General features: G+C 34.3%; 2 protein-coding genes and 1 pseudogene across 8 annotated transcripts; 2 read left to right on the forward strand and 1 right to left on the reverse strand.

The window, feature by feature from the left end:
- The first annotated feature begins 6492 nt into the window (after positions 1-6492).
- Positions 6493-11954, forward strand: LOC114750554 (1-acyl-sn-glycerol-3-phosphate acyltransferase 1, chloroplastic-like). Of its 4 annotated transcripts, none has more exons than XM_028939148.1 (9): positions 6493-6703; positions 6802-6845; positions 7396-7453; positions 8098-8292; positions 8379-8785; positions 8932-9033; positions 10889-11512; positions 11605-11648; positions 11754-11954. In XM_028939148.1, exons 1-7 carry the CDS (start codon positions 6658-6660, stop codon positions 11102-11104), a joined length of 1068 nt encoding a protein of 355 aa, XP_028794981.1. In that variant the 5' UTR covers positions 6493-6657; the 3' UTR covers positions 11105-11512; positions 11605-11648; positions 11754-11954. The 4 variants fall into 4 exon arrangements, with proteins under 4 accessions (XP_028794981.1, XP_028794982.1, XP_028794983.1 ...); XM_028939149.1 differs by having other exon boundaries at positions 11757-11954; XM_028939150.1 differs by having other exon boundaries at positions 10889-11113; positions 11456-11512; positions 11605-11954.
- Positions 11955-12438: 484 nt separating this feature from the next.
- LOC114750555 (probable cyclic nucleotide-gated ion channel 5) lies at positions 12439-25266 on the forward strand. 4 transcript variants are annotated; one of them, XM_028939153.1, is made up of 8 exons: positions 15218-15387; positions 16912-17062; positions 18356-18938; positions 20719-20931; positions 21115-21410; positions 22535-22646; positions 23295-23531; positions 24206-25266. In XM_028939153.1, the coding sequence occupies exons 2-8, from the start codon at positions 17031-17033 to the stop codon at positions 24896-24898; spliced, it is 2166 nt and encodes a 721-aa protein (XP_028794986.1). In that variant the 5' UTR covers positions 15218-15387; positions 16912-17030; the 3' UTR covers positions 24899-25266. The 4 variants fall into 4 exon arrangements, with proteins under 4 accessions (XP_028794987.1, XP_028794986.1, XP_028794984.1 ...); XM_028939151.1 differs by having other exon boundaries at positions 15223-15387; positions 16912-16989; XM_028939152.1 differs by lacking the exon at positions 15218-15387 and adding an exon at positions 15456-15473 and having other exon boundaries at positions 16912-16989.
- Positions 25267-25684: 418 nt separating this feature from the next.
- LOC114750558 (transmembrane 9 superfamily member 8-like) lies at positions 25685-27124 on the reverse strand (annotated as a pseudogene).
- Positions 27125-27129: the final 5 nt, after the last annotated feature.

Genomic DNA, 27129 nt, shown 5'->3' on the forward strand with positions numbered 1-27129 from the left:
CTATTTATATAAATGATTTGATTCTAGTGCAGTAGAAAAGTTTTAAACTTGTTTGTTACGCCATCATGATAAAGACAAATTGAACCAATTAATTTAAATATCAATTATATGATTGAAAAAGAACAAACGTAACAACCAAAAATTTACCATGATTATAAAAATTCAAACATAACATTTAACGTTTACCATAGGAGAAAGAAACAATCTAATGCCCTTGGCCATAGCAGAGAAAACTTAAACAATCTAATGCCCTTGGCCATGGTGGAGAAAACTTTGGCCCATTCAATAAATTATAAGCATACCAAAATTTACGATTAAATTCCACACTACTGATTCAAGCTGTACTATTTCGAATACACTATTCGTGAATAAGTATAATTACTTCAATAAATTAGTCAAGATAGGATCCACGATCATTTAAAAGTTTCCTTAAGGCACTTAGCCACTTTACAGAGTTCTAAATATAATAATTTAGAAAATCTAAACAAAATAATGTGATAAAGGCGAACAACATTACCCGTTGCGAGAATGGCATATGAGGACTACTAAAATAGGAAATGACATAATTTTTATGAAATGAATTAATGGCACTGAAGTTTCTAGAGTCTACATCCTTCTTTTACTGCTGGTAAAAAAAAAAGATTCTTCTTTTACCTTTATTTTTTTAATCAAATTATCATATTACCCATAATTCGAAATTACATTGTAACCAGTGACAGGGTCCGTGTATGTTTGACAAGTTTGATAATGATAAGTTTAACAATGACAACTTATATTTTACAAAAGAAAAATTAATCATTTAATCCTTATAATTTTGATCCAGTTCAGTCTCTAAACTTTAACCCAATACAATTTAATATCTATAATTATAATTTATTATAATTTAATCTTTAAACTTTGACTAGTTACAACTTAGTCTATACAGTTTTAATTGTTTAGTCTTTTAAGTTTTATGAAATACTCCTCCGGTCCTATATATATAGGACCGGAGGAGTATGTAGTTTTATTTTAAAAAGATATATGGAGTGAAGTTTTAAATGGAAAACGGTAGGAATTTAATTACATTAAGTCAAAATTTAGATGCTGAATTACAACTAAATCAATATAATAGGGATTAAGTTGCAATCGTAGTAAAGTTAAAATTGCTAAATAAAAACTAATTAACGGTGTTAAAAAAATTTGTTAAGCATAAATGATATGGCAAACAAATGAATACATGCGACATGTTGAATTTAATTAGGGACAGCCGAGTTCTGAGCTCACATGGATGCCTAGACTGCTCATACTGTGGGAGGCTTTTCCAAGGGAGACTAGCTAGGAGAGCAAGGGCCCAGGTCGTTGATCGCAAAGAGAAGGCTACGGGGGAAGAGATGGTCAGACTCGATTACCCTGTGCAGGTTAAAATCAATAACCCCTAGCAAATCCATGAAGATGCTAAAGGCACCTAAAAGGAATCTAACCCAATCAAAAGACCAAGGGCATATTTGACACAGCATTAAAAATTATTTATAAACTGTAAAACACTGTTCTAAAAATTATTTATAAATACGTTTTATACAAGCGAAAACAAATTTTATTGACATATTTATCTTTTATTTTATAAATCATAATTAAAAGGTTATTTATAAACTATTCTAAACGAGTCCTAAATAATGGAGACTAACCCCAGACTAGTTGCATATCACTCTAATTTTATTTGGTCCTAAATATAAGTCACTTATAGTATATTTTAGTGCTTGTTTCCAAGTTTATTTTATCTTTATTGGAAATAGAAAAAGTATACAGAGAGATATGAGAATGATATGTAAATGTAGAGGGAGAAAATTTTAATAAGGATAAAATTAAATTTTTTAAAAAAATTTAATACATTCTTTAGTATGAGAAAATGTATTACAAGTTATTTATATTAAAGACCAAAATGGTAGAATTCCCATGATATTTCAAATTTAAATTTAATTGCCTTAAAGTTTTAACTTTCAACATTAAATCCCTGCCATTACTTCTCCCCCCCCCCCAAAAAAAAATCTAATGGCCATGAAAGTAAGCTCAGTGTTGGCAAAAAAAAAAGTGAAAGATAAAAACGTAAGTGCATCTGAGTTATTCAAATTAAAATATGCATGACATGCACGCTTTCAACTTGTAAAAAATGCATTACATGTAATAGACTCAAAGTTTAAAAATTGTACTCCTCCGGTCCTAATTATAAGACCCAATTGACTTATTTGAGGAGATTAAGGAAGTAAGTTAAGTTGGTTATTTATAATAAATAAATGTTGTCATTCCTAAAATATCCTTACTAATTAAGTATATTGGCTAAAACTATCATTATTAGAAGGATTATCTTGGAAAAAAATGCATAAATATAAGAGACAAAATGGATCGGGGTCTTATAATTAGGACCAAATAAAAAGTCAAATGGGGTCTTATAATAAGGACCGGAGGAGTACTATTTAGCATATATAAAATAATTTACACAATTTAAAATTGCAATGCCCCTTAGTATTATAATATATATACTCCTCCGGTCCTTATTATAAGACCCAATTTGACTTTTTATTTGGTCCTAATTATAAGACCCAATCCATTTTTTCTCTTATATTTATGCATTTTTTCCCAACATAATCCTTCTAATAATGATAGTTTTAGCCAATATACTTAATTAGCAAGGATATTTTAGGAATGATAACACTTATTTATTATAAATAACCAACTTAACTTACTTCCTTAATCTCCTCAAATAAGTCAATTGGGTCTTATAATTAGGACCGGAGGAGTACATAATTTATTGTCAATGAAAAGGACGGAATTACAAATCACAAGTTCGCAATGGTATGAGAATATTATATATATATATATATATATTTAACTGTGACGGTCTAGCTAGGTGACCCTCCTTTTATTAAATTAGCAATTAATAATTGAACACACTTAAAAATGTTTTGTGGTTTGTACATCTTTAATGATTAGGAAAAGTTATTGGTTGAGTTAAAACCCACCAAAGCAATTAATCAAAGGTTATTTGGAGTCTATTTTAGTTTGAGATCATATATTCGTTTTGCCAAGTGGTTCCTTCTCACCATTTCATTCTAATCAATACTCCCTCCGTTCCTTATTATAAGAGACATTTGATGTTTATGTCATGTTCCTATATATAAGAGACATTTAAAAGTTGTCTCTACTTTTTTGTGTTGATTTTCTATTTTACCCATATTTATTATCTCCAACTCACACTCTCTCTCCCTCCCACTTCTCTTTCTTTTAATAATTTAATTGTTCTCTCTCATGCTCTCTCTCCTTATTAATGAGGGCATTTTTGGAAAAAAAGTATACTTTTTACACATTAATTGTTCTTAACCAATTTTAACTGTTTTTTTTATTAACGTACTTCGATTATTTGTCTCTTATAATAAGGAACGGAGGGAGTACTAATTGAGCGGATGAATTTTCACGATATACTCTATTTATTAAAAAAAAATCATGTATGTGAAAAATACTTATAAGTATTTTTATAAGTATAATTATATTATGTATAGAAAACACACACACATATATTAGAATTGCTATTTTTATCAAAATCTCTAATTCATTATATATATTTATTTTATAAAACTGTATTCATTTATTTATGATAGGGTGAGGAAAGTCTATTCATTTCCGTTGGTTCATAAAAATTTGTAAAAGGTATCCTAAGCAAGAGAGCATAATAAATAAAATCATTTTAGGTGCATGCTTTGTACCATCTGCTTAATCAGTGATTAATGAACTAAAAAATATATCAAAAATCAGTGTATCATAAATTGAACATCAGTTCAATTTTCATTATTAATTAATTACAAAACCATATAGTAAGTGTCCCTTAGAGTTTCTCAAAACTAATTATAGTTTCTTGAGAGAATTGCAAGACAAGATTGTTTGACATGAACTTCATCGGACACCTAAGTTAACAATAATATATTACTCCTTCTAGTTTTTATTATAAACGTTAAATAACTAATTTACGGATAGTGAACAATTAACTAAAATTAGTTAAAAGTAATCAATGAGTTAAAAATATACTTTTATTTTCAAGTATAACCTTCTAATAACTAAGAAAATAATAAAAGAGAATGTGTGGAAAATGTGATGATAGAGATTATAGCAAGGAGAGAAAGAATAAATAATTGAGGGACAAATTAAAAAAAAATACATTAAATATTAAGACAAATATAAATTAAAGCTTAAAAAATGGATTACACATCTCCTCAAATTTGAAACTTATAAATAGGATTAGAAGAGGTATTATCTCTTGATATAATACTTTAAGATCCTAAAGGCTATAAATTGAGAAGGAAAACGTAGCGGCTAACCACAGGAGGCATGCTTCATAAAAGAGGCCATAATCAAAACTAAGATTAATCATATTAATGGCCACATCATCTTTATCAATGTGGATGATGCTTGCGTTGTTTCTGGCCAGTGGAGACAGCGGAGCAAAAGAAATATTGGGTCGGAGGTGGTAAATCATCCTAGCTGCTTCTACTTCCCCAAGCTGACTGGCTCAATCAATGAGCCTTCGCTCATAATTTCAAAATTGACGATTCTCTTTTTAACCCTAATTCCCTCCCTTACATATTATTCTTCCATTTTAATAATTAATTTCTTCATGACCACTATTGCTTCAGTATAATCCTCATTTTAGACTTATTTATTTATTTATTTATTTTTGGTTGACGCAGTGTAAAGGTATGATGAAGGATCAGAGTCATGGTTACCAACAAAAGAGGAACATTATCATCATGCCTACACCAAGTCTAACCCTTTTAAAGGTTACAATAATAGACAAGTCAAAGCAATGTTGAGCAGGCTAGGATCATTTTACCATTTTAATTATAAGATCTTATTTAATTTTTATTTTGATCCTAAATATAAGATCTCAATCCATCTTGTTTTTCATATTTATTCATTTTTTTTAAGATAGTCATTGTAATAATAGTACTTTTAATCAATACACTTGATTAGCAAAGATATTTTTAAAAAAATAAAATTTATTTATTACAAATAATTAATTTAACTAATTTTCTGATTCTGTTTAAATTAGTCAACTGATTTTTATATTAAAGACCGGACGCAGTACTTCACAAGTGGTGTCCAAGATAATTGTAAGCAAGGGTTGAAGCTGCACGTGAAAATTCTATCTAGCAATCATTTTGTTGGGATATGTCATCTAGCGCCGCTGCCGCCTCCTCCTCCAACTACTAAAGGCAAATGCTACAGTGCCATCGTGGTCTACATAGTCATTTTTGTAATAACTACTGTATCAATTAATAATAAATAAAAATTACTATGTACATGAATCATTTGATTCTACCTTAGTAGTACAGCTTTAAACTTCTTTATTACACTATCACGATAAAGATGAATTAAACTAATTCAAAGATCAATTATGGTTGAAAAAACAAAGGATATACTATGGTTACTAAAATTTAAACATAATATTTAACGTCTACTATGATAGAAAGAAACAATCTAAATACCTATTGCCATAGTAGAGCGACTTTGGCTGATTCCATAAATTCTAAACATACCAAAATACACATTTAGTGGGCTTAGGGCTTAATTAATTCAAGCCATACTATTTGCAACACATCATTCATGAATAAGTCTAGATACTCTAATAAATTAGCCAAGACCTCAAGGTACTTAATTAGCCCCTTTATTATATTACCTCCGGTCTTAAATATAAGACTTAGTTGACTAATTTGATTTGATTAATGATGTAAGTTAAATTAATTATTTGTAATAAATATATGTTGTCTTTTCTAAAATATTCTTGGTCATCAAGTTTATTGGCTATAACTAACACTACTAGAAGGATAATCTTGAAAAAAATGGATAAATATGAAAGACAAAATGGATTGGAATCTTATATTTAGAACCAAAATAAAAGTCAAACAAGATCCTATATTAAGGACCGGAGATAGTAATAAGTAATGACAAATACAATCTCATCTACTGAAAATTCAACTTTGGAATTTAAAAAGCTGGTAATAACTAATCAGCTAGAGATCAATAACAAATTGTGGGTAAAAATTAATAGTTATCTTGATTACTATCACTGACAACTATATAACTTCATCATGATAGCTACCATTTGGCAATTGAACTAATGAATTTAAAGAATGGGTTAAGCTGTTTGACAAAAGAAAAAAAAACGAATGGATTAAGCTGCAAATTAAATTCAGGGACATAATTCAAAACTCTAGAAAATCATAAGGCATGGAAATTAATTTTTTCTTCTTTTTTTTTTGGAGAATTACAATGAGGTTCCAAGTAAAAAAAATAATTAAAAAACAAATCTAAAAAATTGTCTTTCTCACTAGATTGTTATTAGGATTTTTTAGTAATAGATTTGATTGTAATTTTTTTTTTTTTTTTCCAGCTTAGCTTGTTCTCCCTTGCCAATTTCTCCCTGGTGCCTCGAGGCGAATTTGCCGACCCTCTCCGGTTGGTCGTCTCTTTTTAATAAGAGAAAGTCCTGCTTCTGGCAATAAGATAAGAGCAGGATGGCGCCTTGAAATTGGCGACATCACCAGACCAAAATTGCTTATTTAACCCTAATTGCAACCTCTTATTACCAACTCCCTCGATCCCTTTTTATTGCTTCTTCTTTGATGATTCATGGAAGTTGCTTCACTCTCTCCCCAGTCGCCTACGTATCGTCCCTGTAAGCCCTCCTTCACTCTATTTCTTTCTAACGCTTGCTTCACTTCCAGTTGCGTTTTGTTTAACTGCTTCTCTGTTCTGTTTCCTCGTCACTTCTAGGTCGCCGGGAAGTGAGATCCTTGCCGAAGTTGTCTAGTACTCTGGTAATTGTGATCTTCATATTTTCTTTCATGCCGGTGGTTTCTGAGAAGAGGGGGAGAATTGAATGGATAAAGAGTGCGAAAAAAAGTGTCCTTATGTGTGCTTATTAGTTTCTGGTAGAAGTTGAGTTTGTGTATTGCCGTGATTAAGGGCAATAATGAACCAGTCATATTAGTTGTTTACCAGCTGATTTGGCATTTAATTATTGTTTGTATCCTTTGGCTGATTGAAGGCTATGTTTAAGGATCATGACGGAATTACTAATTCCCATTAGTGTTTCTGGTGGAGATCATGTTTCACCGATTACGCGTTTCTTCCTGGGTAAATAACTAAATATAGTAATTCGTTTGCTGTCTTCAGAAGTATTTCTGAACTTGAGTCTCGCTTTTCATTTCTTTCTTGTCTTCTCCAACGTGCCTTTTTGTTGCAATTTAATGTCTCTGAAAAATTTCCACATTTTGATGTCCAATGGCACCGTTTCCCTTTGGAAGCTGTTATTGGTATTGTGAGTTTTGACTTGTGATCATTTTGTCTGAATACACCTTGCTGCAGTTTTACTGTCATAAAGGTTCCCACATCAGACATAAAAGTTTGAGGAGTGCACTTAATTGTAAGTATGCCTTTCCTTGAAAAATGCTAAATTGTGTTAAATTATATTATATTAACATGGCATAAATTTTTTTCTTCACATAAATTTTTTGTGATATTGGTTGGGTAATTTATCATATGATAGAAAAATATTCATTTAAATTTCTTCCCTCTCACGCTTTTTATTAATTATCTTGATTGGCTGTGGAATATCCTAATATTAGTTGGAAAACATTTGTTTCAATTTTCATTTATATTCCTTTTCTAATGCTGCAGTTTGTGAACTTTGACCAAGATTTGTGTTTCTAATTCAATCGAATAAATAGTGCCGTTTTATATTATCTGAAGAAGTTTCCTTACCCTAAGTCAGATTGGTAATCCCTCGTTTCATGATTGTCTATACGTTCATGCATGCTTAATAATTTTACTTTCTTTGGGCCATATCTTAATAATCTTATTGACTATATGAATTCTCACAAGTTTTGTGACGTTTTAGTATACAAATCATTAAAGTATGATGAATCTTAGTGTATTGGTTTTGAACTCTGATCTCTAAAGTTGCTAAATAGATCACCGATAGGGTTGGCCCTTCAAATTTTGTCTTGGTAAAAGATACGATGGCCTCATATCATTTTGCTTTCCCCCCCCCCCCCCCCAAATACATAGCTTCCCAAAGTAGCTTAGCGGGCATACGAAGGAAGCATGGCAGTATGCTATGGCAATCCTCTGATACAAAGGTAGAGGCTTGTGGACTTCATCACGATTGCAAATTCCATGTCCAGAATAAATTTGCTAGAGATGTAGTTGTAAGATCTGAACTTGCCACAGTTGGGTCCCCAGAAGATGACTATTCTCTATCTAGTAAGCTTGATGATTCAATTTGGTCAAATCCCTTATCATATATTCTTTAAAAATAAGACTAGCTCACTATCAATTTCAATTTGCAGAATTGAAAGTGGAATCAAGGATCAGGGGAGCATGTTTTTATGCTGTTACTGCTTTCACTGCCATATTTCTTTTTCTACTGATGCTTGTTGGCCACCCCTTTGTTATTCTATTTGATCGTCATCGAAGAAAATACCATCATTTTATTGCCAAAATATGGTCTACACTTACTGTGACACCATTTTATAAAGTCAACTTTGAGGGATTGGAGAATCTGCCGCCTCGAGATACTCCTGCTGTTTATGTTTCCAATCACCAGAGCTTCTTAGACATATACGCCCTTCTAACTCTTGGGAGAAGCTTCAAATTCATCAGCAAGACCAGTATATTTCTCTATCCCATTATTGGGTGGGCAATGTTTCTTTTGGGAATGATTCCTCTAAAACGCATGGACAGCCGAAGCCAGCTGGTATTCCTCCGCTATTCTTTATGCAGATAAACTTAGTTCTGCTATATGAGATGTTAATGTGTTCTCTGAAATTTTATTCTCTGTGCCTGATGCAAGCATAAATTCAGCAGTCACACCATGGATATTTTTGCTTCTTCTTCATATAGGACTGTCTTAAACGATGTATGGATCTTATCAAGAAAGGAGCATCTGTGTTTTTCTTTCCTGAGGGAACACGCAGCAAAGATGGAAAACTTGGCTCCTTCAAGGTGAGTTATTGCCAAGATTCCTATGACTCTTTCATCTGATTAGACGATAATTTTTTAAGTAGTTAGCCATGGGAAGCCATGATGTTGGAAGGTATACAAGGACAATTGAAAAAAGTATTTCTCCGCTTAACAAGCAAATGATTTTTAGCCTTTTTAGGTTGTATTCTGGATTTATAAATTTTTAGTGATGTTTACTATGGAAATAGGGTCTCATTAAGAAATGTTTGACTGGGACAGGGATGTGTATTTTAGTTCTCTGATTTGAAGGGACTGTAACCAAAACAATGTGCATTGACACTAGATCACCAGCGATTACATATTATCTTGGACGCGCAAGCACAAATACAGAGATGATTGTAGGGTTTTTGGTTCAGTAGTCTGTAAATTTCTATTAATGTTTAGCATAATTAGCCTGCTTAGGGCTTGATTTGGTCAATGGATTGGATTGGGATGGATTAAGTGTTCTAACATCTGTTGGATGCTCTAAAAGCAATATGATGGGTTGAGGAAGGATGGATCAGGTTAATCAAAATTTTTCTTTTCATCTTTTAACCACTCAAATTTTCTTTTCTTCTGTTTTCATTTTCATCTATTTAGGTGGAACATTAGAAAATTCGCCGTTCAAATCCACTCCAGCCTATTAATGGCGTTCAAACTTTGAAACAACTGGGAGTGGGCATTGTTTATATTTATTTTCATTTAAATTCCAAATTAGAGTGGGATGAGTTAATTCATGGGAACGAATCTGGTGCTTTTTTTTTTTTTTTTGCACGTCTCATATTTTATTATTAATTAACACATTGTACGGTATGCACATCTTTCTCCCATCTTCTACATCTTTTATCAACGAAAAAAGGAGACGCACAAGGAAATGCATCAACAAATGTGCACTAAATCTGCTCCCCTCGTCTACCCCCTTCTCCACTGCTACACATCTCTTCCCCATTACCAGTCATCGCACTTCACTCTCTCTAAAACTTCCTGTCAAGCCTCTAAGCTACTAAATTGGAATGAACCTTCCATCTGTCATGCATGATGATTGGAATGCCACAATTTACAACGTTCAAATGGAGGAAGATTGTGGTATTACATTAAATTGGTCATCCCCAGGGACAAGGGAGCAAAGAATATGTTCCCTGGCATTCATGCCACTGAATTAGACTAAACCTCTATGTTATCTTCTGATAGAGCCCAAAGCAGAATAGTAGAAAATTGGCACTGATTTATATTAAATCAAATGCTCTTCCCTTCAATGAAATGAAAGAGAGTTACAATATAAGAAAACTTGCACAAAGTTTGCGCTTATGATACAGAAGGAAGCGCTCTGAAACAGAAACAGAAAATGAAATCTTCCTCCACCCCCAACCTGGCATTTGAGAGGTCAGCACTCTTCTTCACCGCACTCAAATTACAAATTGGTTCTTGCCCCCCAAGGATACACCAACAGCCGATATAAGTCAAAAAAAGTGATGCACACAGCAAAATACTCTATTGACCTTAGGCAGGTCTGAAACATCCTAAACAGTAGTAGCTTTCTGCTCTTCCTCCACCCCCAACCTTGGCATTTGAGAGGCCAGCACTCTCCACCACACTCAGAACACACACAGACAGACACAAAAACCCAAAAGGATACACCAACAGCTAATGTAAGTCGAGAAGTGATGAACTCTGCCAGATATCCCTTGACCATGGGCAGGTCTGAAACATCCTAAACAATAGTAGCTCTCTGCTCTTTTTTCAAAATAGTAAGGTCAACTCCCTGGTTATTAGGGAGAAACTTTCCTTTTTCTTGTATCTCCCCAAGTCCCTTTTATGGATCTAAGCAATTCTATCATCTTTTCTTGATGATTTGCAGAAGGGTGCCTTCAGTGTTGCTGCAAAAACCAATGCGCCAGTTGTACCAATTACTGTTATTGGAACTGGCCAAATCATGCCTGCAGGAAGGGAGGATATAGTCAACCCAGGTTCCGTGAAAGTTGTTATACACCGACCTATTAATGGAAGTGATCCTACGATCCTATGTGAAGAAGCTAGGAACACTATCGCAAGTGCGCTAGATTCTCAAGAGTGAGAAATGCATGTATGGAGACCCCCGGCTCTGCGATTCTTCTTTTGAGCATATTTGAATTGAATCTTTCAGATACCAATAATTTATTTTTTATTTTGAAAGAAGCAAAACGTCTGATGAAGATAATGTCTTGCGAAATTTAGAAGGCTGTCTTCATTTCACATTTGCTTCCTTCAAAGTAATGAAATATCCAAATAAAAATGTTGGCCAAAGGAAATATCAAAATAATGACAATAAAAAAAACTGTTAGAATAATGGAGGTGAGATAAATTAATAAATAAAATCTGCATCGTCAAACAATTTATCTCTACTCCAAGATTGTGCTGCTCTCCTGAAGCATGCCGCCACTGTCAGGCTGATTTGTTGAAGACGATCCTCAAAACAGCCTTCTGGATTGAAGTTACGAAGAAGGTAAATTTCCATCGTTTTCTTTTCCTGAACAAGGGATAATTAACTTGTAGCAAGGCTAAACTTTTTTTTTTTGGTTAATCTCTTGGTTGCAGGTCATTGCTAAGATGCCTCATTTTGATTTATGCTGTACCAGAGGGTGTGTTATCTGAGTTTGCACCTGTTCTAGCACTCAGGTCATTTGAGATCTTTCGGATTGAATCTTCCATGTTAGATTAAAATCTTTTTGGTTTTTTCTGGGCAGCAGCTGAAGCAAACTGGTTTTAGAACTAGTGTACACATCTTTTTGTTGACGCTTAACCCTTCCATGCATCTTCTGTGTAAATGATTGACTAACCTTGTGTATGGATGGAGTGAAGAATAAGGGAAAGACAAAACCGAAGGAGAAACGAGAGGGAAAATTGATTCTCTCCTCTTTTGATAATGAGAAAAGGTAAAAAGCGAAGAAAAAAGAGGTATGCAGTTCACACGTCTTTTTCTTCGAAGTTTTCCCCCTCAAATGAGGTGATTTTGAAGAAAAAAGGTGCTTTCCAAAATTGCCTTAAAGGAGAGAGAATAAACATGGCGCACGTCCTTTTCATATGGATATTATTATTGTTAACTTTCTATTCTGTTTGTTTATACAAACGCAAGGATTAAAAAAAAAAAAGATTCTTTCTATTTTCCCCCTTCGTTTTTTTCTCTTATTTTCTTCCCTTCCCTTCGCCCGTAGAAGTGGAATTGGAGCTGGAAATCCATAGACCATAATTTGCATGGTTGGTATCATTGAATTGAGTTTCTTATGGAGCCGACTTCCATCAAAATTGATGGATCCAGGTCCCACACCCATGGGACCTAGTCTACTTTCCTTTCCTCGTATTTCAAACCCCTCTGCCCTTCCTATTTATCTCCCCCTTTTGGACACCGGCAAGTCCACTAGTGGTGGTGGTGACAAGTCTCGGCGTCTCTAGCTACAAACGCAACCCCATCTTCATCTTTAACCCTGGCCTTCTCCTCCATCCTTCCTCGTCTTCCCTCCTCCTCCAACCTTCACCCCCACGTTCATCCTCATCCCGTCCTTTTCAGCTTCCACTGACTGTCTTTGATGATTATTCATTTGGTGCTTGAATGTTTCTTTCTTCGATGGCTTATCTTTTCTTCAATTTTTGATTCTCTTTATGGGATGAAAAATATGCGTCTCGGATCTATCATGGATGTTATGTTTTTTGGGATGGTTTTGTCGATGATCCTAAGGTGGTTGTGAATGGTCTGGCTGCGGATGGTTCGACAGTGGTTATGCCTTAATTAGGTTTTTTTTCTTCATAATTTAAGTACATAGATAAAATTTCATTAGATTTTCATGGGTATGCTATGTGACTCTCACATTTTCATTTGTACTCTCACTTTCATCAAAACCTCTGTCACAATGCCAAACTCTTAAAAAAAAGGTTTTTTTTTTGTTTATATGGTGAAAATATTTTTTTAGTGCAGCCTAAAGTATTTTTTTTTACCCTTTTTCTGGTGAAAATATTTTTTTAACCCTTTATATATTTAGAAAAATTGCGCAGAGATAACGCGAGAATATATATTAAGGGGTCCTCGTGGGGCATTAAACTGTGTAGTATCGAGAATGTATGTAGAAGTCATTGCTTTTTGGGGCCTCGACTACTTCAATCTCATGATTCGATTTCTCACCACTTTCCTGGAAGCTCCGTCGTTCGTAACAACGCCTATTATGCTTTAAATTAGTGTGCCAGTTAGAAATACTTTCTAATTAATAAATTATTCATGTTTTCAATATTAATATTCATATAATGTAAAATCATCAGTACAAAATATCAAATCTTGAGTTTAATACCATTCAGCTTAATGTTCAAGCATAGCTTGTATTGAAAAATGTTACCTTCTGTGATTAATATAAGAGTTTGTTTGATATTTATTTTAGATATGAATATAAGTTCGCAATCCATCTTATTTTTTATATTTATTCATTTTTTCTGAGGTAGTCTTTATAACGGTAGTTTTAGCTAATACACTTAATTAATAAAGATATTTTAGAAAAGACAATACCTATTTATTACAAATAATTAACTTAACTAGTTTTCTTAATTTATTCAAATTAATTAACTAGTTTTTATATTAAAAACCAGAGATAACTATCTAGACTCACTCGTGCAAAATAAAAGTGTCCTGGGTTTTTTTTGGGGTTATACTTAAAATATATATAAAAATTATTTAAATCTCAAATTTAAACGAATTAAATTAATGTATTCTTTTACAAGGTATTCTCATCATTTGTCGTCTTCTAAATACGGTAGGTGGCCAACGGCGACTTTTGGCTTCTTTGTCTATTTTGAGTCTTTCGTATTTTCGCCATTTGCCGTGTTTTATTGTTTCATTTTAACTCGCTATTATAAACGAAAATAAATTACTTATATTTTTTTGGCACAAGAATTATTCCGTGCATCACGCAGGTACAAAATTTAGTTGTAAAAAATAAAACTTGCATCGTTTATATATTCAAGGTACTTGCTCTCGATTAATTAAATCATATAATTGTACAAAAAGAATCACATAATTTTTAGAAAGAATTGCAATAAGTTCTGAAAAAACGTATTACCAAGAAAATCTTATAACAACTGAGCAGTTTGTATGATAAATAGTTTTAGCTGCTCACTTATTATTAGGATTTTTTTAGTAATTATATTTCTTTTTCTAGTCTCACAGGAGTTCTTTCTAAATTCTATATATTATTATATAACAAATTCATTTTATTAACATTTTCATATTCATTTGTGTTGATGTGATTGATAAAACAATGTTAATTTGTACAACTAAATATCTATATCATTCTATTTTATTTTATTTTTGATAAAATTCATATTACCGAAAGGAATTCATATTACTTGAATCCCTTATTATATTATAGTGAGGTGTATTCTATATACTACCTCCTATCTTTAATATAAGATCTCATTTAATTTTTATTTAGGTTCTAAATATAAGATCTCAATTCACTTTGTTTCTCATATTTATCTTTTTTTTTAAGATAGTCCCTCTAATAATAGTAGTTCTAACAAATAAACTTGATATTTTAGGAAAAATAACACATATTTATTACAAATAACTAATTTAGCTTATTTTCTTAATCTAATTAGTTAACTAACTCTTATATTTAAAACCAGGGGTAGTATTACATAAAGAATTAACCATATTGTCTATCCGTTTTGTTTTTTTAACTGGAAAACAGGATTGCAAGCAAAAGGGCAAAAAAAAGGACCAGGGGTAGTATTACATAAAGAATTACATAAAGAATTTTTTTCATTTTGTTTTTGTTGTGCCAGCTCCTAGGCTTAAACTCATAACTAATTCAGCGAGATCATTCTGTGTATTTTTTGATCCGACCATAATCTGAATTTGTATATTTTTACTTATAAATAGTGGATTATTATGAATGTGCACTCCCTTCGGGACATCTGATAATTCCGGAATGATTTTATGAATTTTATATTTGATATGTTTTTGCCGAAGGAATTTTATATTTGATATTGAAAGATATTAAGTAAGTAAAAGAAAAAAAAAGATATTAAGTAAAAAAAAACATTTTTGATGTGTAAATTAAATATTGATATTCAGATGCCTAATCAATTTGAAGAATTATGCGTTTAGACTTTGGACCCAAATCCCAGACCGCGTCCTCTTTCGTTTTACATTTTTTTAAGGTAATGAAGGACAGTTCGTTGACCTTTTATCGGAAATCTTGGTGTAATAATTTTTGCCCAACAAGAATTAGCAAAAGATATTTTTCTGATTTCGTTTTTCTGTCTTCCTCTTCGCCCGCTTCTGCTCAAGTCCTTCGAAGTTGCAATCCCCTGGTTTCTCTCAAATGATGTTCTGCTGTAAGTTGCTTGCTTCCTCCTAACTCTCCGTCTTTTGCTTTCCCAAATAATCGCAGTCACTAGAAGATCGAGTTTGTGTTCGTTAGGTCGTATGATTTCTTTTTTTCACTTTATATATATGTCTGTGTGCTTGTGCTTATAATTTGACGAGGATAGATGCACATAATTTGATTTTAATTTACTTTGTGGCATGGGGCTGACAGTTTTTGGGGGTGCCGTTTGCAGTTGCAGACTGGCAGTTGAAGTAGTCGGGTCGTCGTTAATCTGAAAAACCCCTTTGTTCCTCATTCATAATCAGTGATTTTAATGGTTTGTTTTTGTGGTGAACTGGTGATAGTGCTAGTTGATAGAGGCGCGCTCTTATTTTCCTTCAGGATTGATGTGGGGTTCTCCTTATCAGTCATAATCCGGGAAAAAAAAGAAGAAAAAGAGTAACCGTTGAACATGATATTCTAGATTAAAATGGTTTTGATTTTGAAAGAAGGGAACTATTTAGTTAACCCAAGTTATCTCTCTTAAGGTATGGGTTCTATGGGCTTTAATTACTGATAAAACTTTTTTGATGGATTGTAGAGTGGTTGAACTGTGAATCATAATAAATTGCATAGATACCTTACGTTGAATAATCTGGATCGCTCCCATTATGGAATCACAAGCGGAGTTGATTGACTTTACATTGACGAAGTTATTCTTGGTTGCACTGAGTTTAACTGGAAGGGCTTTACTTCTAAGATTTATACGTATGTGTATGTATTTATAGATGATCCTAAGTTATGAGGGTTATTGATTGGATTGTCATTGATTTTTTAATTGTAGTAGTCACTTATTCATTTTTAGTGACGAACTTTACAGATTCCCTCCTCCCCACCTCTCCTCTTGGGATAATACTTCCAAATTTCTTTTAAATTTTTATTTTCATTGATTATGCTCATAGGAGCGCTTTCGTTAAACTAAATGCATGTTTATATCCTCAAACTGTCGTTGAGTAATTTAGGAACTTGACTGTCAACTTGAAGGAAGCAATGATCATGCTCGAATAAATACATGAAGTAATTTGCAGTTTTTTTTTTTTAAATTTTAGATTTAGGCAGGATATTTTACTTGAATTTGGGTATTTTAGCAAGCTTCTGAGTTGTACATTTATATCTGAAAGTTTAATGGATATGGAATGCATACTGAATAATCTCAAATAAGACTGGTAAGTACAACCAAATGGATTAGTAAATTTAAGTGTCACGCATGTTTGTATATTGTTGAATGCAATAGTAGTATCTGTTGGTGCAATCAGTGTATATAGAGCATACTTATATAGTTGTTGTGAGCTTGCGGACCCTGGAAAGGTAGACATGAGCACAAGTTTTTACGTGTGTCTCAGGTCATCCTCATAACTGTATGATTTCATGGTTTGAACTGGCAAGTGTTTCAGGCTCTGGCATGAGGTCCTTAGTGGACGTTCAGAATCTTAGCATGAAGAAAGAAATATTGATGGTCATTATTTTGAATTTTGTTGCTGTTTGGATGCAGATTCCTATGTGATCAATTCTTGAAAGATATATGAATGTGGTTACAAGACATGGCTGATCAGCTGGGAAATTTTGTGAGGTAACAAACACAGTTGATTGCAAGATAACAGTTGTTGAGATATGAAGGAGAAGAGAGTGACTAACATTTACAGGTCCATATTTTGCTTACGTTTTATCATTACTGTTATTCAACATGGTTATTGCTTTATTTATGCGTACTGTCATATATTTAAGATTATTTTCTACAATAGCTTAGGAGGTGTTTGGCAATTCTCAAGAAGCACTTTTACGCAAAACGAGACAAACTTCTTTGTATATTTACTTCGTAAACTGTAAAAGCACTTTTGAAACCGTGGTTTGGTTTCTATCCAAACACCCCCTTAAACTATTTGGAAAAGACCCATGAATGATATATAGGGATGATTGTATTAATATCTCTACACACTGAATCATGCAAAAGCCTGTTGTGCTTGAAGTGTTGACACAATCTGCCATACATTACGCTGAAATTGATTTATGAGAATGGGAGTGGCAATGGTCAAACTCTTGATGCCTTGATCAAAAGGGGTTTATTGCTATTTCAATCACCAATTAATTTAAAAAACTTTAGTTGTTAGGAGAAGGCGAGGAACGATTCTATTAATATCTTTAACATGAAGGAATGGTCTAATGAGGCATTCTTTTTTTTTTTTGGGGGGGGGGGGGATGAATTTAAGTTATCATCATTTCCAGATTCCTACTATGAGTTTCACATGAGATTGTCATATGGCAGTATGGTTCATTGAGTTTGAAACTATGTCTTGACAGGGAAAAATTACTATTACTATAAGTGACTATTTTTTGCTCAACCAAAAAATTTAAGTTACATTAGATGACCTTCATGTTTATCAATTATATAATAGGGATCAAGGAGTATGGGTTGATTTATTTAGATGAATCGGTTGCTCTATGAGATGCTTAGATGGATTGCTCCACCCATTTCAATAGCTAGCTTTTGCAAGATTTTCTACAGTTAAAAAAAATTAATTATTACCTTTTGTGGGCATAGGACAGACACTTCTAAGCCCTATTGATTTATTTATCGATTATCAGTTATCAATTTTTTGGTTTTTTTTAAAAGAAAAACCATGAAAAAGATGCCATTGGACGGATCTATGATTATATATGATGTCACTTATTGATAGCAGCTGTAGTCAAGTAGAAATATGATATAGGTCTTGGAGACTAGGCCCCCTTGTCAACCAAAAAAAGCTAAAAAAAGGAAACCTGCTTTAGGTGTTATATGCAACTGATATTTGATAATGCATATCTCCACATGTTCATCCTTCTTTCATCTGATTGTAGATTGGATTTGTGTGCCCTGTTTATGAATATGAAATTACTTTGCTCCTGTTTAAACTGCAGAATGTGGTCTATTTATCAGGACTCTGTTAATTTGCTTTTAGGTTGGATGATCTGGACTCTAGGCTCTCTTCATCTTCTGATACTCGAGTTAAGAAAAGTGGATTTAGTATTGAGAAATTAAACCATGGTAGCCATGCAAGCACTGCAACCTCTAGGTCTTTCAAAAGAGGAATGATGAAAGGGTCTGAAGGACTGAAGTCAATTGGACGATCACTTGGATTCGGGGTATCTAAGGCAGTATTCCCTGAAGATCTAAAAGTGTCAGAGAAGAAGATATTTGATCCTCAAGACAAATTTTTACTCCAATTGAACAAACTTTTTGTTGTCTCATGCATTTTGGCCGTGTCTGTGGATCCATTATTTTTCTATCTCCCTGTCATCGATGATCCATCTAACTGCCTTGGTATAGATCGAAAAATGGCAATCATTGTCACCACCTTGAGGACAGTTATTGATGTTTTCTATCTTATACACATGGCTCTCCAATTCCGCACTGCCTATATTGCCCCATCGTCTCGTGTCTTTGGACGGGGGGAGCTTGTGATAGATTCAACACAGATAGCCACGCGATACTTACGGCGGTATTTCATTGTTGATTTTCTATCTGTGCTGCCCTTACCACAGGTTAAACAGATTGGATTAACTCAAATCAATCTTTCTCTCCATCCAAATTATGCGTGACTTTCATTGGCATTTATGATTCTTTTGTATCCATGTTTTGCTGACAACTTTGTCACTTTTCATGTTAGATTGATGCAGCGTTATACCTTAGCTTCTGTCAGCTTCTTGCTCTAGTTTGTCGGTACTTATGGATTGTTCTAAGGGGATTCTACTTGTGAATACTGAGAGGGCTTGACTTTATTAAAAATGAAGACTTTTACTATTATTTTTTGTGTTCTTTTTAACTTTTAACGACTGTTACCTCTTTTGGTTCCTCTCAATGAATTCTTCTCTACCAGATTAGGGGGGGGGGGAATTAAAAGAAGCTATTTTTCATAATTATTTTAATTTCGGCAACACTTCTTTAATAATTCTAAAATCTTCCAGACTGAAGATTTCTAAAGATCTTATAGAAGACATATTCTAAAACGCTTCAGAAAATGAGAATCATTGGATTCAGTAGTGCTGATATTTGCTTCAACCACGTAAATGAGTAATTTTTGTTACAATGGCTCATAAAATTGTTTGTCTCTGTTGGCTGATACTATGGCATTTACAACTTTAGTACACATTTTCTATATTTAGAAATGTTTATTTCATGAGTGAGTGGTATTTTTTGACGTCTGGCTTTAGAATGTCATTCATCTTGTCTTCGCTTTTTGGTTCATGAGTATTCTATATGACCTTGGGTTATTGGAAAATTTGGTTATATTGCCCTAGTTATTGTGTAGACTGATTATTCTTATACTTAACCCCATCCACTGTGAATGGTACTTGGATAATAAGATTTGCTTCACATAAAGTCTAATTCCCTTGAGAGACTGATTGTAGCCATTCATTGTGTGATTCCAACAACAGTAAGAATGCACTTAGATGCAAGAGAATAACAGCTACTTGGAGAATGAAAATAAGATGGACGAATTCTGAATTCTGATTAATACAGACATCATCTCATTTTATACCTTATGATCAATCCTGATTAATTTTGGACTGTAAAGTTGTAGGCAAATGGTTGGTTTTAGGTTGGGTCCCTTATCTTCCATTTGAAATTTTCGACTGGTCATTAAATGACGCAACTTATTTATTGGGGTTGTACCAACTCACCTATTGACCGACTTATATATGATACATTATTTTCATATTCTTGATAATTTCTTTTGATCTTTGATGGTTTTTAATCGGTTTCCGACTGTTCTACTATTCCTTGTTATTTCATTTAATCAAATTAATGAGATAAATTGATAATTTTTTCCTGTCAGAACAAGTGAATTCTTCTCTTGTGCTTCTTTTTTCCAATCATTCCCAATTAGTGATCTTGAGTAATTTGCTGCCTGTCTACTTATATAATGTTTCTATCCACATATTGATAATGTGAATGCAGCTACTAGTGTCTATCCTGTGTGATTCTATTCCCTTCCTTTTAACAGCGAGACACCATTTATAAACACATAGTTTTCTTTTCATTTAGGCACCCTCTTTTCATATAACAAATATATCCTTTCACTTGAGCGCAGTCATAACTAAGATGACCCAGCCTTCAATGTCAAGTTACATATTTATTGTTATTTAATTGCATTGATGTTCTTTTATAGCTAATGCTACTTTGAATATTCTGACTTGTATGTATTGTAGAGTCCTGCGTCACTAGTATGTTGGCATTGCTGCACTGCAGCTGTAATTATGCAGATTTTAGGAAAATCCTAAACTCTTTCTCTGCTCCCTTTTTTCCTGTCCCTGTATCCAGGTTGTGGTTTGGAGATTTCTTGAAAGATCAAAAGGCTCCGATGTATTAGCAACAAAGCAGGCCTTGCTGTTTATTATCTTACTACAGTATGTTCCTAGGTTTCTTCGGATGTTACCACTGACTTCAGAACTTAAGAGAACAGCTGGTGTCTTTGCTGAAACTGCATGGGAAGGTGCTGCATATTATTTGCTGTTATACATGCTTGCCAGTCATGTAAGTTTATGTTTTGTTATTATAAAATTCACTTCTGCTGGTCTTCTCTGCTGTCTTCTAGTTGATCTATTATGCCTGCTCACTCTAATGCCATTATGCTTGCTACCTAGCTTGATGATACCATAAATTTGCGAGGTTTTTTAATTTTATTTTATGTTCTATTCTAACAATGACTCTCTGCAGATAGTTGGGGCTTTTTGGTACTTGTTGGCTGTTGAACGCAATGACTCATGCTGGCAGAAGGCATGTACGAATGGGTGCAAAAAGGATTTCTTGTATTGTGGTAACCAGTTTATGGAAGGTTATAATGAGTGGAACAAAACAAGTGATCAAATTCTTAAGGAACATTGCTCTGCCAAAGATGATTCGCCTTTTGATTTTGGAATTTTTAAACAAGCATTGTCATCTGGCATTATTTCATCAAAAAAGTTTGTCTCCAAATACTGTTATTGTTTATGGTGGGGCCTCCAGAATTTGAGGTGAGTGTTATTATTTCCTTTGGAGATCCATATGTATTCTGTTACTACATTTGTAACAAATTTTAACTTATGTCTTCTGCCTGAACTGAAGCTTGTTTTACATAGTGTTTTCCTGGAAGTATCTATATTTATGATATGTATGCATACAAACACGTTCATATGTTTGATTATAAGAAATGAATTTGTTAGCGGTAAATGGAATCAGACATAAAAATTGACAATAATTGTTGCATTATTTGTGTAGTTGGTATTTCAAACTCTGCCTAGGCCAGTGTGCCTGTAGATATTCCTAACGAGGATGTGCCATACGTCTAATAAAATTGATAACTTTAGGAATAAGTTGCTTTAAGAGCCATCTTATTACCAAGGAGACTTTCTGCTCCAGGGTAAGTGTGTGGCCCATAAATCGCACAAGTACATTTCTTAATTTTAATTATATTCTATATGTTTCTTCTATCTCGGTTGCGAAATACTTGCTTTGTTGTTTTGATTATCTGTGTCTTCAAAATACAACCACTACTTTGGAGCATAACTTACATTAATGTGCAGCTTTTTCTGTGACTGAACATTCATTTCTGAAGGTAGTTTGGTAGTCAGTTACTGAGTTCGATTAATTTTACTGGATTCTAAATAATGCTCATAGGCATTTAACCCTTTAAATAGTTTGTGTTTCACTTGTGTGGTGGGGGAAAAAAATAGTGCACAGGACACTGTTATCAGTTCAACACGCAGGCAATCTGTTTTTGTTTACCAGAGATACTCTTAAACTTTAAAGGTTTGAACTAAGGGCTCAAACTTATTCTTTCAATACTTGTCTGAAAGTTTGGGAGGCAAAGGGTGGCTTTAGGTTGTGGTTCACGAAATGGCTTTTTATCTTGCCTGTTATTTTATTTTACGAACAAAGTAATGAGGATTGGGTTAATAGTTAAATATTGATTGCCCTGCTAAAACCTATTCTTTAAAAGCTTATCCAATAAGTACTAACCAATCCCCCTTTTCAATTGACTAAAGATGTGTTTAAATTTCTATGGCTTATAATTGCCTCTTTGGAAGTCATATATGTTCTTTTTCAATCTTATAGTTACTTGTGTGCTTATAATAGTTTCCACTGGAATTCATTACAGTACACTTGGCCAGGGGCTTGAAACCAGCACTTATCCTGGGGAAACCATCTTTTCAATAGCACTAGCCATATTTGGCCTTATCCTCTTTGCACTTCTAATTGGTAACATGCAGGTATGCTCAAGATCAGGGAGTTTAACATATTTTGTGTCTAACGTTGTTGGAACTCATGCAATTTACAATCTGCCAAGATAGGAAATCGCTGATGTCCATAGATTTGTATTATTTGCGTCAAATTGCTGGCTATGCATGTTAACCTTCCGTGCCTCCATAGCAACATGATATATGACTGATTAAAATGATATTGAATGTCACATTCGATTTACATTCATGCAGAGAGTGGGCCGATGAGATCACACATTTTTGAGTGAGATTCATATCATTAGGGGGGGGGGGGAAGAAATGGTATAGAATGGTATGGTCAAACAAGCATGATCAACCTCTGGTAGAGAAAGTCATATTTTACATTGAGGAAAGGCTGATCACATGCTGTTTTCATTTGGTGATTAGTGAAAGCATGTATAGTCAAAGATGAGACACTACTGTTGCCTTGTTCTTGAAGTTTCCTTTCCTGAATTGATGTATTGGATATTGGTATTTGTATTGAGAAATAATTGTATGCATGCTAAAGAGATTCAGAATAATTCTTCAATCAAATACACATTCACTGGTGCAAAATTATGTCACAAAATTATGAAGAGCAGATTGTTAATGATCAGATACTGAGATTTCATTTTTTTCACCCCCTTTGCACGAATACAGACGTATCTTCAATCTATTACCATAAGGCTTGAGGAAATGAGAGTCAAAAGGCGTGATTCAGAACAGTGGATGCATCACCGCTTGCTCCCACCAGAGCTGAGAGAGCGGGTTAGACGCTATGATCAATATAAGTGGTTAGCAACACGTGGTGTGGATGAAGAAAGTTTGGTTCAGACACTTCCAAAGGATCTTAGAAGAGACATCAAGCGTCACCTGTGTCTGGCTTTAGTGAGAAGGGTATGTTGTGAATTCCTTGTAAAAGTTAAGACGCACCATAAAGGACCAAAATCAAACACAGAGAAACTGTGTTTGGTCAGATACGTTTTTTGATTAGATTAGTTCAGCCCTGGCCATAGTTATAGCTAAAGTTACTCCATTTATAGTTGTATGATTGTATCCTCCTTTTGCATGAATATATTTATCTGGATTTCCCCCCAAGTAATCAAATCTCTTCAAAATGGGGGCTGTTTCTTGTGATTTCTTTATCCATTTAGCTCTTCAATGTTCATGTAGACCCCTTTTTACTGGAAGCTGTACATATTTTAACGGAACTTTCTGCAAAATAATGTTTTATCTACATTTTTTGGTAGCATGCTATTTATGAAGCATCCAGAAGCTTTTCCATTTTCCCATTAACTTTAGGTTGAATGAAAAGTGTCTTCTGAAAGCACAAAATAAGTGGTATGTGGATGGTTTTGTGCTGCTAATCGCATCTTTTATATTGGGGTTTTGTCTTATAAGCATAAAGATTATCTCACTACCTCTTGCAATTTGCTTTCGTAAATTCTTTAGAAATCTATTACGCAATTCGTCTTTAATAGATCTTTTGGACCTTTTCTTTTCTACACTTGACAATTTAGTGCTATAGCATCTGAATTTGTCCAACATTAATTTCTTCTTTGCATTTGTAGGTTCCACTGTTTGAGAGTATGGATGAGAGACTGCTTGATGCCATTTGTGAAAGACTGAAACCTTGTTTATTTACTGAGAATACTTACATTGTACGGGAAGGAGATCCAGTTGATGAGATGCTTTTCATCATTCGTGGTCGACTCGAAAGTGTTACTACAGATGGTGGTAGAAGCGGATTTTTCAACCGTGGTTTCCTTAAAGAGACTGACTTCTGTGGGGAGGAGCTTTTAACCTGGGCACTGGATCCTAGATCTGGTTCTAATCTCCCAACTTCTACTCGAACAGTTAAGGCATTAACAGAGGTTGAATGTTTCGCCTTGATCGCAGATGAGTTAAAATTCGTTGCTAGTCAGTTTAGGCGCCTTCATAGTAGACAGGTTCAACACACATTCCGGTTCTACTCACAGCAATGGAGGACATGGGCTGCCTGCTTTATTCAAGCAGCATGGCGGCGATATTCTAAAAGGAAGGCCATGGAGCTTCGTCGAAAGGAAGAACCTGAGGAGTCAGAAGGAACTCAAAGTAATGTTAGTGGCAGTTCATACAGCATTGGTGCTACCTTCTTAGCTTCAAGGTTTGCAGCCAATGCTCTTCGGGGCATACATCGCAATCGGAATGCTAAGACTGCGAGGGAGTTGGTGAAACTACAAAAACCTCCAGAACCTGACTTTACTGCTGATGATGCAGATTAAATTTTCTTGTATAATTATTCGCCTGAAATACTTGTTATCATTGACCAGCTCTGTTTTGGTTGGACTTGTCAAGAAAGTGTTGTACAAGCAATGTATTATAAATTCATGTCAGTTATTGTATTGAGACATGGAAGAGGTGTAAAGACTCTTGTCTGTTCCCTTGTAAATCCAGCTCAAATGGACTGTTCTATAAGGTCTGCCAATGTTTATGTTATTGATGCCCTTTTGTGTATCAGTAATGGTCACACACACACACATATATATGTTGGTTGAGTCGGTCTCTTTCAATGAACTTACGGCATCCTTAGATATAGCAGATCTATATATTTATGTATTAAATCAAACGTTTGTTTGGGTATTCTATTAAATTTAGTCTGGTTTTGGGATTAATGTTTGAACAGCTCTTGAGACATGCCTCTTATTTCCAGATCTCTTTTCTTAACGGCTTCGTTTCCTTGTTCGAATTCCTCGTGGACGGACAATTTTAAGATTACATAGTTTCTCAGGTGATTACGCCCGCTCCTTTGTGGTCCCTGGAAGCTCATTACATTGTTAGAACTTAAAGTGAATGCTGAGTTAAACACATTGGCACAGAAAAATCCTAGGCGGAATAATTTTTCATTACATGTAAGCACATCTTTGCAATGTTTGTAGCTTAGATGTTACATTGAACCTACAGAATTCCCAAACCACCGAATTTGAGCCCAAAAAAATAAATAAAAAATAAACACTAACAAAACAGAGATACTTATCGTAAATGCAGAATATACTATACCGAAGAGACTAACAAGAATTTCCGTCAAAGCTTAAGATTGGAACCAATGGAGAGCCACAGCTCTCCATTCCAAACAAACAAGACATTAACTCTTCAAAAGGTGATTTGACCATCCCGCCATTGCCTTCGCATGGCGAGAACTAGTCAACTTTGACTGATGAATAGATGAGCTTTATGAAATAGTAACATGCATAGAACCCAATTGTACCGGTCAAGACAAAGAAAGCATATGAAAGAATCAGCATATATGCAAAGTACAGAAGCCCAGAAACTGGTTTTGTGATCTCAAGCTTTGTGAAGAAGTAAAAAGCAGCATAAAGGAAAAGGTAAAGAGCTGATGAACCTGAAATCAGATAAGACCTCCACCACCAGTGATAGTCCTCACTACACAACTGGAAGTAGCAGAGAACTACTGTTATCTCAGCACAGCTGACCAGTAGTATGAGGAACACAATGAAGAGGAAACCAAATATATGTAAAATTGATGTGACCAAATTGATGTGAGAATGAAGAAGCTCTATGAAGACAGCACCAAATGGGAGTATGCCTCCTACAAGAATAGACAACACAGGGTTCATGTACCAGGTCTGAGCTGGGATCTGCCTAGGAATCTTGTTTGTCTTTACTGGATCCTCAGAAACTGGCTTTCTAAAACCCATATAACCACCAATGAAGACAAGTGGAACTGAGATGCCAAACCATAAAAAGACCAGAGCAGACATTGTTCCAAAAGGGACAGCCCCAGAAGACTTTTCTCCCCAAATAAGAGCATTTAGCACAAAGAATATTACGAAGATTATAGCAGGGAACATGAAGGCTGTTTTCAGACTTATCTTTTTCCAATCTGTTCCCTTGAACAACTTATAGAAACGCGCTGATGAGTATCCGGCGAATGATCCCATGGAGACCCAGAGCAAGAGCATGGCCGTCATCAAGCCTCCTCTATTTGATGGCGAGAGAAATCCAAGGGCAGCGAAAATCATAGTGACAAGAACCATACCAAAACACTGAACACCTGTTCCAACATATACACACAGTATGTCAGAGTAAGATGGAGGCCTGAAAACATCCCCGTGGGACAAGCTTCCATCCTGTCTCTTCTTGAGCTTCATCTTGTATCTCTAATTGGTTATAGGTAGAGATATCGCGGTAAAGTGTCCGCAACATTATCATAGCCACCATGCCCGACAAGAAAATAACAATCAGCAAAGAATTAATAATGGAAAACCAGTGAATCTGATCATCGGCCATTAGGAGATAGGTATCCCAGCGAGATGCCCACTTATATTCACTCTCCTGCAAGATGAAAGCTTTCCAGATAGTTAAATGAAACCAACATCAAATAAAGACAGAATTCTCAGTGACACTGGCAAGTAAGCATTGAGTTAACTGTAAGTTATGGTAAGTAACCTGGAATTCAACACATACGTTAGAATAATTTCCTTCTTGTCTTCAA

The sequence above is a fragment of the Neltuma alba genome, unplaced genomic scaffold (genome assembly GCF_004799145.2).
Source record: "Neltuma alba isolate B1F8T4 unplaced genomic scaffold, ASM479914v2 tig00006524_pilon, whole genome shotgun sequence".
Lineage (NCBI taxonomy): Eukaryota > Viridiplantae > Streptophyta > Magnoliopsida > Fabales > Fabaceae > Neltuma > Neltuma alba.

Bases quoted from the DNA above. Each gene is read 5' to 3' on its own strand.
- LOC114750554 (XM_028939147.1), top strand. From the start codon at position 6,658: ATGGAAGTTGCTTCACTCTCTCCCCAGTCGCCTACGTATCGTCCCT. The intron at 7,454-8,097 runs GTAAGTATGCCT...CCAAATACATAG, and splicing joins TTTGAGGAGTGCACTTAATT to CTTCCCAAAGTAGCTTAGCG. The intron at 8,293-8,378 runs GTAAGCTTGATG...TTCAATTTGCAG, and splicing joins AGATGACTATTCTCTATCTA to AATTGAAAGTGGAATCAAGG.
- LOC114750555 (XM_028939151.1), top strand. From the start codon at position 16,946: ATGTGGTTACAAGACATGGCTGATCAGCTGGGAAATTTTGTGAG. The intron at 18,939-20,718 runs GTTAAACAGATT...CCCTGTATCCAG, and splicing joins CTGTGCTGCCCTTACCACAG to GTTGTGGTTTGGAGATTTCT. The intron at 23,532-24,205 runs GTATGTTGTGAA...TTGCATTTGTAG, and splicing joins GTCTGGCTTTAGTGAGAAGG to GTTCCACTGTTTGAGAGTAT.